Genomic DNA, 11,651 nt, shown 5'->3' on the forward strand with positions numbered 1-11,651 from the left:
CCGATCGTAATGGCCCACAGGAAATACTTAAGAATTGCCATCCACCTCCAAGGGAAGGCAAGACACTTGCTATTCAAGGTTCTCCCTTTCGGAATAACCTCCGCTCCCTTTGTGTTCACAAAGGTAGTGGCTGCCATTATGGTTCTGTTCTGGTTACAAGGGATAAAGATTATTCCTTACCTGGCCGATTGGTTGATTATGGCTCAGACTCAGAATCTTGTGTTGAATTATGTCCAGGACATACTTTAACAATTAGGATGGCTTATCAACCATGAGAAGTTGGATTTAGTGCCATCCATAAACAAGGTATTTCTGCGGTTTCTGATAGATTTGGCTCAAATGAGATTGCTTCTCTCAACTGCCAGAGTGGCACGGATCCAAGCTGGGACGCAGTTTATTATTCCCCCTCAACAGGTATACATAAGAACCTTGATGAGATTTCTGAGACTCCTCGCCTCAGCAGCAGATGCAGTTCCATGGGCACTCTGGCACATGAGGTTCCTCCAAAAAGAAGTTCTATCAGCGTAGAATCGGAGACTAGAAGACCTGGATGCGATGCATGTCCTGTCTACACAAACAAGACAATCCCTAATCTGGTGGAGGTAAGTGAAACACAGAGTTTTAATTTCAGAACCACAACATGGGTGATCATCATGACAGATGCTTCAGGAACAGGTTGGGGGGGGCTCATCTACTGGACAATACAACCCCAGGTACATGGAGCCACCAATCTGAGGGAACTCAGAGCGATCTATATTGCTCTTCTTTATTTCTTTATGCCAAACTGAGGACATTCTGTTCCCTTTACAAGTCAGACAATCCGACAATAGTGGATGCAATGACAAGTCCGTGGACGTTTCAGCTAGCTGACATCTTTATACCCGTATCCATGATTCTCAGAGTTCTGATGAAAATCAGAATAGATCAAGCGTCAGTTATAATAATAACTCCGTTCTGGCCGAAGAGGTCATGGTTTACCCTGCTCATAAATATGACCAGGGGGGAATTTTGGAAACTCCCTCTATATCCAGATCTGATATCCCAGGCACATCACTTATGCAGGAATCTAGCCAGGTTCAGCTTGACAGCTTGGAGGCTGGAAGGACCATATTAAACTCAGTTTTCTGAGAAAGTCTTGCAGACTCTTTCCCATGCACGTACAAAAGGAATAAATCAAATTTGGAAGATTTTTCAAACTTGGTGTTTAACTAAGAAAGTGGATCCATCTAAGCCTTCTACTCCACAATTATTGGACTTTCTACAAGAGGGGTTCGATAAGGGGGTTAAAGCCTATTTTTTATTAAGGTGCAGATTGTGGCCCTCTCGGCCCATCTAAATTTACGTCTGTTCCATATTATGGAGGTAAAGAATTTTGTTAAAGCCATCACTAGATTGAGGCCTAACCTGGTGAGAAAGGTGGACACTTGGGACTTGTCCTTTGTGTTAAGACGCCTATGCCTTCCTCCATTTGAACCCCTAAAAGAAATAATTACAAATTTCTCACATTCAGGGTGTCTTTTCTGCTGGCGATTACTTCTGCCAAAAGAGTGGAAGAGCTACAAGCGTTGGGGTCTGCTCCTCCTTACGTTGTTTTTTTTCTCAGGATAAAGTTATCCTTAGGTTTCTCCCAGGATTTCTTCCTAAGGTGGTGTCTTTTTCTAATATTAACCAGCTGGTGGTGCTGCCTGTGTTTTCTCCTGCTGTTTCATCTGAAGAAGAATTGGATCTCTCTCTGCTGGACGTTTCCAGGTCTATCAGGGTATATTTGGACAGAGTGAGTGATTTCCGTAAAGAAAAACATTTCTTTGTCCTCTTTGTAGGAAGAAACAAAGGGAAAAAAGCCTCTAAGCCTTCCATATCTAGATGGATTTGTGACGCCATCGCTCTAGGTTATACTTCTGCCGATGGGGTTCCACCTGAGTTCACCAAAGCACATTGTACCAGAGCAGTAGCCTCTAGTTGGGCTGAAGGCGCCTCTGTGCCCCTTGAGGAAATATGCCAGACAGCTACCCGGCCTTCACTTTCTACCTTTGTGAAACATTACAGACTGGAATCTGTTCATTTGTTCAAGAACAACATTTGAAAAATCTGTACTCAGTGCTGCTGTAATGGGGATCATACTTGCTAATTCCCCATATGTTGTGATGCCAATAGGAGGTAAGGGAAGCGAAAATTATTAGGTTAATTTGTTTTCCCTGAGACCCATTGGCATCACAAGACTCCCGCCCTATGATTGTATGCTTTATAATTTGACTGATGTATTGGTGAGGTAGGGCTTATTTATACTGCCTGGAGGAGAAGATTAAATATTTTTTTTAATATTTTCATTAAAAACTCCTTCGTCCCAGGGGCTCACAGGGGTGATATTACCCCATATGTTGTGATGCCAATGGGTCTCAGGGAAAACAAATTAACCTAATAATTTTAGCTTCCTCCATTCTGTGCTGCTGACTACCGACCCATCTCTAATCTTACTTCTCTGAATTCCCGGAATGTCCGTTCTTCTCTCATCTAATCGGCTGTTTCTCTAACAGTCTGTTTCCGCATCTACATAACTTAAGGTACTTTAGCCTCACATCATCTGTTGGAGACTAAGAAGAATTTGTGACTTTGTTTTTTTTTTTAACCAACCACGATGTACAGCACATTCCGAATCTACTACAACTTCCATCTAACATCTCTTTGCCAAAAATTCCACACAGAATAGTTACAGCCGGTGACTGTTCTCTGCATTTAGTGGTCACTACTCACCTGGGCGGTTACCTGTAGTGATGTCCTCCTTATACTGCTCATCACTGCTGTCATCTGTCTCTTCTTTTTTAACTATTATATCTAAAACAATAGAGCAGAAACTGAATTCATTCTTTCCATCCAGATAATAGAGAGAGGAGGTGTGTATATAGTCCTGTCTATTACCTGCTGATGGGAGGGGCTGCTGATCCTCCAGCATCACATCCTTGTACTGATCCTTGTGTCCTTCTACATACTCCCACTCCTCCATGGAGAAATAGACCGCCACGTCCTGACACCTTATAGGAACCTGACACACACAATGATCACACAGTCATCCCCCCCACCCCTCCAGTGGTGTTACTGTATAATGTCCCAGCATTCCCAGCAGCCACAGTCTCACCTCTCCACTCAGCAGCTCCACCATCTTGTTGGTGACTTCTAGGATCTTCTCTTCCTCCATTTCCTCATGTATCAGGGGCCCCGGGATTGGGCTCAGGGTTCTTCCCCATCCTTCACACCCAGGGGCCCCACAGCGCCCACTAGAGGACTTCTTCACTACTGTGTAATCCTGTGTATGGAGAGACACATTACTATCACTCCATCCATTCCCAGAATCCCTCACCTCCCCAGTCCTATCCATCTGTTATTCCATAGATAAGAATGATGTCATGATGACATCACTCCCAGAATCCCTCACCTCCCCAGTCCTATCCATCTGTTATTCCATAGATAAGAATGATGTCATGATGACATCACTCCCAGAATCCCTCACCTCCCCAGTCATATCCATCTGTTATTCCATAGATAAGAATGATGTCATGATGACATCACTCCCAAAATCCCTCACCTCTCCAGTCCTATCCATCTGTTATTCCATAGATAAGAATGATGTCATGATGACATCACTCCCAGAATCCCTCACCTCCCCAGTCCTATCCATCTGTTATTCCATAGATAAGTATGATGTCATGATGACATCACTCCCAGAATCCCTCACCTCCCCAGTCCTATCCATCTGTTATTCCATAGATAAGAATGATGTCATGATGACATCACTCCCAGAATCCCTCACCTCTCCAGTCCTATCCATCTGTTATTCCATAGATAAGAATGATGTCATGATGACATCACTCCCAGAATCCCTCACCTCCCCAGTCCTATCCATCTGTTATTCCATAGATAAGAATGATGTCATGATGACATCACTCCCAGAATCCCTCACCTCTCCAGTCCTATCCATCTGTTATTCCATAGATAAGAATGATGTCATGATGACATCACTCCCAGAATCCCTCACCTCCCCAGTCCTATCCATCTGTTATTCCATAGATAAGAATGATGTCATGATGACATCACTCCCAGAATCCCTCACCTCCCCAGTAAGCAGGAAGAGTATGTGTAGGGTGAGGGTTATTATCCTCTCCGCCATCTTGTCTCTGTCTCTCTCCATGGTTGATCGGTCGCTCTGGAGAATTATCAGTAGAGGATCCTGTAATGTATGGAGAAAAGATGAGACAATGTAACATCACATACAGTCACTACCTCAGCGGGGACAGTTCAAAAAGGAGATTTAGGAGTATTTTGTTAGAGGCTGTGGTACACATTGTGCTAGTGACAGAATGTGCGGGGTCTCCAGAATACTCCTTAAAGATGGCAGCCACCACATGGTCAGTGACATAATTCAGCCTAAGAAAGATCGGGGTCTAACCTGTCGAAGGTGAATATGATGATAGGAAAACAGTGAAGACAGATTTGGTGGCAGGTGAGGGGGCAGAGTGAGTATATAAGGGACGGTCAGGCTGGAGATCAGAGAGATCAAGAGAAACAGGTTTTTATAAAGATTATTAAATAAAGATATAAATTTTACTTAAAGGGAATGTGTCACTTTTTTTTCTTCTTTTTTTATTATTTTTGTTTCATTTAATTAATATCTTTAAAAATAGTTAGACTTTGATTCCTGTTTTTATATTTTGTAAAATTAACAATAATGTGCTGCCCTGGGGGCTGCCATTTGCAATTGCATCTGTGTATGTCTCCCTGCACGACACATACACAGTTGCTTTATGGCAGTCCTCAGTACATTGGAGTCAATGGACGGCTCCCAGGTACACAGTGCCCAGCACTATCCTCAGCAGCTGGCCGCTCTCCCCCTCCAGCACTATCCTCAGCAGCTAGCCGCTCTCCCCCTCCTCCTGCTCTCCTCCTCCAGCACTATCCTCAGCTCCATGCAGGAGGACGGGGGAGGGGACGCCCAGAGACTACAGTGCTACATGCTGGGACAGGGGAGCTTGGTCTCAGGAGATAGTGGATGGAGGAGGCAGAAAAGTGTCACACTGACCAGAGTAATAAAGAGAAAAGCTGCCAGTGTGTTAACCCCTTCCTTCCCAATGTCAGGACACTGTCTGTAGCTACTACACTGCATCTGCATATGTAATGCAAGGCTAACATGGTATAGATGGGATATATATGACCTGGCAAAGAATTTCATTTTAGCTCCCAAACAATTAGCAGCAGCTGAGGTCTAGTAAGGGGTTCTGCAGCAGCTGAGGTATGAGGTTCTGCAGCAGCTGAGGTATGAGGTTCTGCAGCAGCTGATGTGTATATGAGGTTCTGCAGCAGCTGAGGTATGTGGTATTAGGTTCTGCAGCAGCTAAGGTGCAGTATGGGGTTCTGCAGCAGCTAAGGTGCAGTATGGGGTTCTGTCGCAGCTGAGATGTAGTATGGAGGTTCTGCAGCAGCTGAGGTGTGTGGTATGGTGAGAGGCTACTGGAGCCTGAGCGGGGAGCTGCATGTGGACGGAGATCCGAAGGGAGCTTTGGAGCACCAGGAGCAGCTGTCAGGAGACCCACCTGTCTGTATGAGCGTGTGTGTATGATCTCCCTGTATGGGTGTGCGCGTATGATCTCCCTGTATGAGTGTGCGTGTATGATCTCCCCGTATGGGTGTGCGTGTATGATCTCCCCGTATGGGTGTGCGTGTATAAGCTCCCCGTATGGGTGTGCGCGTATGATCTCCCCGTATGGGTGTGCGTGTATGATCTCCCCGTATGGGTGTGCGTGTATGATCTCCCCGTATGGGTGTGCGTGTATGATCTCCCTGTATGGGTGTGCGCGTATGATCTCCCTGTATGGGTGTGCGCGTATGATCTCCCTGTATGGGTGTGCGTGTATGATCTCCCTGTATGGGTGTGCGTGTATGATCTCCTGTATGGGTGTGCGCGTATGATCTCCCCGTATGGGTGTGCGTGTATGATCTCCCTGTATGAGTGTGCGTGTATGATCTCCCTGTATGAGTGTGCGTGTATGATCTCCCTGTATGGGTGTGTATGTATAATCTCCCTGTATGAGTGTGCGTGTATGATCTCCCTGTATGGGTGTGTATGTATAATCTCCCTGTATGAGTGTGCGCGTATGATCTCCCTGTATGAGTGTGCGCGTATGATCTCCCTGTATGGGTGTGCGTGTATGATCTCCCTGTATGAGTGTGCGCGTATGATCTCCCTGTATGGGTGTGCGTGTATGATCTCCTGTATGGGTGTGCGTGTATGATCTCCCTGTATGAGTGTGCGTGTATGATCTCCCTGTATGGGTGTGTGTGTATGATCTCCCCGTATGGGTGTGTGTGTGTGTGTATGATCTCCATGTATGGGTGTGTGTGTGTGTATGATCTCCCTGTATGAGTGTGCGCGTATAATCTCCCTGTATGGGTGTGCGCGTATGATCTCCCCGTATGGGTGTGCGCGTATGATCTCCCTGTATGAGTGTGCGTGTATGAGCTGTCTGTGTGTGCATGTATGATCTGTCTGTCTGAGTGTACATCAGGGAGGAGCAAATGAATGGTAGTAGTGAAGTGCTTCGCTTCGCACGGCCGTCGGCTTGTCAGCTGGCTGCATTTGAGTTCTGCTCTGCATGTCTGGATAAGTGGGATACAGTCCTGGGTGAAGTTTTGCAGGACTGTATCCAGATTTTTGAGTCATCTGGAGCAGAGCTGAGGTGTATTATGAAGTTGGCTGGGGACACACTTCTATCAGTATCTGTACTGCTATACAGACAACAACAAAATGGCACTGCTCCTTTCCCCTCTTTGTTCTGTAAAAAAAAAGGGGGAGGTGATGATGTCACAGCAGTAAAGCAGAGACTGCCTCTTTTCAGCAGCTGTATTTCAGGTTACTTTTTACCTGCTGGAGCTCCCCCTAGGGGCCATCAGTGGGAAATATGAAAAATGTGATCATTAATTTTTTATATTTCCTTACATGTAAAAAATATAAATAACACATATAAATTAACCAAAAACAACAACAAAAGTAATTTTAACACTTTCCAATTTTTCTTTTCTTTGTGACACATTCCCTTTAAAGTGACTGTACCACCAGGCCCAGGCTGAAGCACTGGAGGCGGCCGACCCCCCCTTACTGGGAGGAAACCCCAGCCCCTCCATGATAGGGTTCCACTGATTCTAATGGAGTCACAACATGGAGGGGCTGGATCCAGTCGTGGGAAACTGGGTTGACGTACACAATGAACCAGAGATGTTCTATATCCATCCACTTAGAGTATACGGCCAGAGACGCCCTCTACAAATCTGCTTCAATAGAATAAAGCTGAGATACCACACACAGCCTGAGGGAGGCGCTGCTGAAACGTGGCCAAAGAACAAAGGTAAAGAAGGATGTGGCAGTAAAGCGATGCTCTGCTGCAAAATTATACATGTTTCTCAGCAATAAGTTGCAGCAGATATTGCTGTCCGTCCCTCCCTGGTCTCTGTATACGGCTGTCAGGAGATACAACGGCCGATATGTACAGACACAGCAATGTAATAACCAACACTACCTGCAGATACAGGAGCCGTGTGCTTCCCCTGTGCTTCCAGGACCTGCCATGATGTCACAGTCATGTGATCAGTTACATGGAGGAAGAGTCACATGATCAGGGGCTGCTGCTCAGTGTATGCAGGACTCTGCTGTGCTGGATGAGCTGAAGTGATGTGTGTGGAGCAGAGCTGTGTATGTGTGTGTTATATATGCCTGCAGCAGAGCCCTGTGTGTAATGTACATGTAGCTGAGCTGTATATGTGTAATGTACATGTAGCTGAGTTGTATATGTGTAATGTACATGTAGCTGAGCTGTATGTGTGTGTAATGTACATGTAGCTGAGCTGTATGTGTGTAATGTACATGTAGCTGAGCTGTATGTGTAATGTACATGTAGCTGAGCTGTATATGTGTAATGTACATGTAGCTGAGCTGTATATGTGTAATGTACATGTAGCTGAGCTGTATGTGTGTAATGTACATGTAGCTGAGCTGTATATATGTGTAATGTACATGTAGCTGAGCTGTATGTGTGTAATGTACATGTAGCTGAGCTGTATATGTGTAATGTACATGTAGCTGAGCTGTATATATGTGTAATGTACATGTAGCTGAGCTGTATATGTGTAATGTACATGTAGCTGAGCTGTATGTGTGTAATGTACATGTAGCTGAGCTGTATGTGTGTAATGTACATGTAGCTGAGCTGTATGTGTGTAATGTACATGTAGCTGAGCTGTATATATGTGTAATGTACATGTAGCTGAGCTGTATATGTGTGTAATGTACATGTAGCTGAGCTGTATATGTGTGTAATGTACATGTAGCTGAGCTGTATATGTGTAATGTACATGTAGCTGAGCTGTATATGTGTAATGTACATGTAGCTGAGCTGTATGTGTGTAATGTACATGTAGCTGAGCTGTATATATGTGTAATGTGCATGTAGCTGAGCTGTATGTGTGTAATGTACATGTAGCTGAGCTGTATATGTGTAATGTACATGTAGCTGAGCTGTATGTGTGTAATGTACATGTAGCTGAGCTGTATATGTGTAATGTACATGTAGCTGAGCTGTATGTGTGTAATGTACATGTAGCTGAGCTGTATGTGTGTAATGTACATGTAGCTGAGCTGTATATATATATATGTAATGTACATGTAGCTAAGCTGTATATGTGTAATGTACATGTAGCTGAGCTGTATATGTGTGTAATGTACATGTAGCTGAGCTGTATATGTGTAATGTACATGTAGCTGAGCTGTATGTGTGTAATGTACATGTAGCTGAGCTGTGTATGTGTGTAATGTACATGTAGCTGAGCTGTATATATATATATATGTAATGTACATGTAGCTGAGCTGTATATGTGTAATGTACATGTAGCTGAGCTGTGTATATGTGTAATGTACATGTAGCTGAGCTGTATGTGTGTAATGTACATGTAGCTGAGTTGTATATGTGTAATGTACATGTAGCTGAGCTGTATGTGTGTAATGTACATGTAGCTGAGCTGTATATGTGTGTAATGTACATGTAGCTGAGCTGTATGTGTGTGTAATGTACATGCAGCTGAGCTGTATATGTGTAATGTACATGTAGCTGAGCTGTATATGTGTAATGTACATGTAGCTGAGCTGTATATGTGTAATGTACATGTAGCTGAGCTGTATATATGTGTAATGTACATGTAGCTGAGCTGTATATGTGTAATGTACATGTAGCTGAGCTGTATGTGTGTAATGTACATGTAGCTGAGCTGTATATGTGTGTAATGTACATGTAGCTGAGCTGTATATGTGTAATGTACATGTAGCTGAGCTGTATATATGTGTAATGTACATGCAGCTGAGCTGTATATGTGTAATGTACATGTAGCTGAGCTGTATATGTGTAATGTACATGTAGCTGAGCTGTATATGTGTAATGTACATGTAGCTGAGCTGTATATGTGTGTAACGACCGAACGAGAAATCGTTGATCGCTTTATAAGACCTGGACCTATTATTATAGTTGCTCGTTCGCATTGAATAAGATGTCGTTCGGTCGTTTGCAGTAGATACGAACACAATAGCGAAGAAAAAACGCAATTACGATTATAAGTAACGATTATCGTTCCATGGAAATGAGTAAATGTTTTTAGGTCTTTCGTAATAGCGTCGTTTTAAATCGTTAACGATTATGTGAACGATAATCGTCCGGTGGAATAGGGCCCTAAGTCAGCAAATCGGGTCATCAATATTAGTGGGCATGTTACCAGGGATGAGACAGCAGCAGAAGCTCTTGTCACAGTGGCCAGGAGTGACATGTGCCCAACCCTGGATACACCAACACACACTTTTTAGTTAGTGCAGGTGTAGTGTGAAGAAATCACAGAGTCTCTGATGAACTTGAACAGGAACCAATTTACTGTAGATCCTTAAAAGTGCAGTACAGGGTATACAGTTCTCACAGTACAGGGTATACAGTTCTCACAGTACAGGGTATACAGTTCTCACAGTACAGGGTATACAGTTCTCACAGTACAGGGTATACAGTGTAATAATAAAACTCTCAATCCCTTGAGCTGGGTACTTGGACTTGACAATATTTGTGATGAATATAACTGAGTACAGCTTCTCGCTGGAGGAATATTAGTTCATTTACTTGAGAAGTCTCTGTGTGACTTCAGCTTGAACTTAGTGTGGCAGGCAGGCTTGAGGAAGAGAGGGGAGGCCTGAGGGTTACTTCATGATTATTGAGGGGCCTTACCTAGACCCTAAGGTCCTCAGCTGTAGGGGCTTTTAAATAAAGAGTACCTACGCCCATGGGTATGAACTTCCACTTATTGCTGTCTATGGGCACCGAGTGACATAGAAACAGGAACTTAGGCCCCACCTTACCCATTCAGTACCACTTGCCTCCCTAATCCCCCAGACTAAGCATAATAGGGACCCCCGGGGTTGGTGTTGGCTCTGTGCACCCTCCAGCAGCTGTAAGAGTCACTCCGCACCGGTCCACGCCGCACCCACCGGGTACTCTGGATATTTTTTTGTTACAGATTATAATAAAAGCACTTAATTGTATTGTCAGTAACTTTATTTTTTTTTTAAACAATCCACAACACAAGCAAATACATCTTGTGAGCAAAGCTGATAGGAAATGTCAGGAAATCACATATCACAGCCAACTGCAGATGTGGACAGAGAGAGGGGCGGAGTTCTTGGAGCTCCTGCTCTAATGCTCCTTTCTGCTTTTCCCCCACATTTGTCTCCCTCCATCCTGTATTTGGAGACCTCTCTCATCCTCCCAGGCTCCTGACTGCTCCAGCCTTGTGGGACAGGACAGACCCGCACCTAAAGTAGAGGCCCTGCCAGCTCTGTCATTGCCCCCACCCGTGCTGGACTAACCCCTCGCTGCAAGAAGGTGCTGAATAGGGCCCCTCCTGCAGGAAGGTGTTGGATAGGGCCCCCCTGCAGGAAAGTGCTGGACTGGGCCCTCACTGCAGGTAGGTGCTGTACCGGGCCCTCGCTGCAGGTAGGTGCTGGACCGGGCCCCCGCTGCAGGTAGGTGCTGGACCGGGCCCTCGCTGCAGGTAGGTGCTGGACCGGGTTCTCGCTGCAGGAAGGTGCTGGACCGGGCTCCCGCTGCAGCAAGGTGCTGGACCAGGTCCCTCATTGCAAGAGGGTGCTAGACCGGGCCCCCGCTGCAGGAAGGTGCTGGACTGGGACCCTGCTGCAGGAATGTGCTGGACTGGGCCCCCACCCGGGGTAAGGTGCTGGACCAGGTCCCTCATTGCAGGAGGGTGTTAGACCGGGTCCCCGCTGCAGGAAGGCGCTGGACGAGATCCCCCGCTGCAGGAAGGTGCTGGATCGGGCCCCCGCTGCAGGTAGGGGCTGGACCGGGCCCCCGCTGCAGGAAGGTGCTGGACTGGGCCCCCCTGCTGCAGGTAGGTGCTGGACCGGGCCCTCGCTGCAGGTAGGTGCTGGACCAGATCTCCCGCTGCAGGAAGGCGCTGAACCACGCCCCCGCTGCAGGAAGGTGCTGGACTGGGCCCCCCCTGCAGGAAAGTCAGTGTCCCACCTTAGTCCAAATTGGAAATAACAGCCAGCATGAACAGCGGGGAGG

General features: G+C 45.8%; 1 protein-coding gene across 1 annotated transcript in view; it reads right to left on the minus strand.

The window, feature by feature from the left end:
* The window catches only part of LOC138786726 (zinc finger protein 665-like), a 118,384-nt gene that overhangs the window by 44,178 nt on the left and 62,555 nt on the right, over positions 1-11,651 (minus strand). The window contains exon 2 of the mRNA XM_069963736.1: positions 2,752-2,832. Coding sequence (XP_069819837.1) covers positions 2,752-2,832 — 81 coding nt within the window. The remainder of the gene's footprint in view (positions 1-2,751; positions 2,833-11,651) is intronic.

Source organism: Dendropsophus ebraccatus, chromosome 3 (assembly GCF_027789765.1).
Source record: "Dendropsophus ebraccatus isolate aDenEbr1 chromosome 3, aDenEbr1.pat, whole genome shotgun sequence".
NCBI classification, from domain to species: Eukaryota; Metazoa; Chordata; class Amphibia; order Anura; family Hylidae; genus Dendropsophus; species Dendropsophus ebraccatus.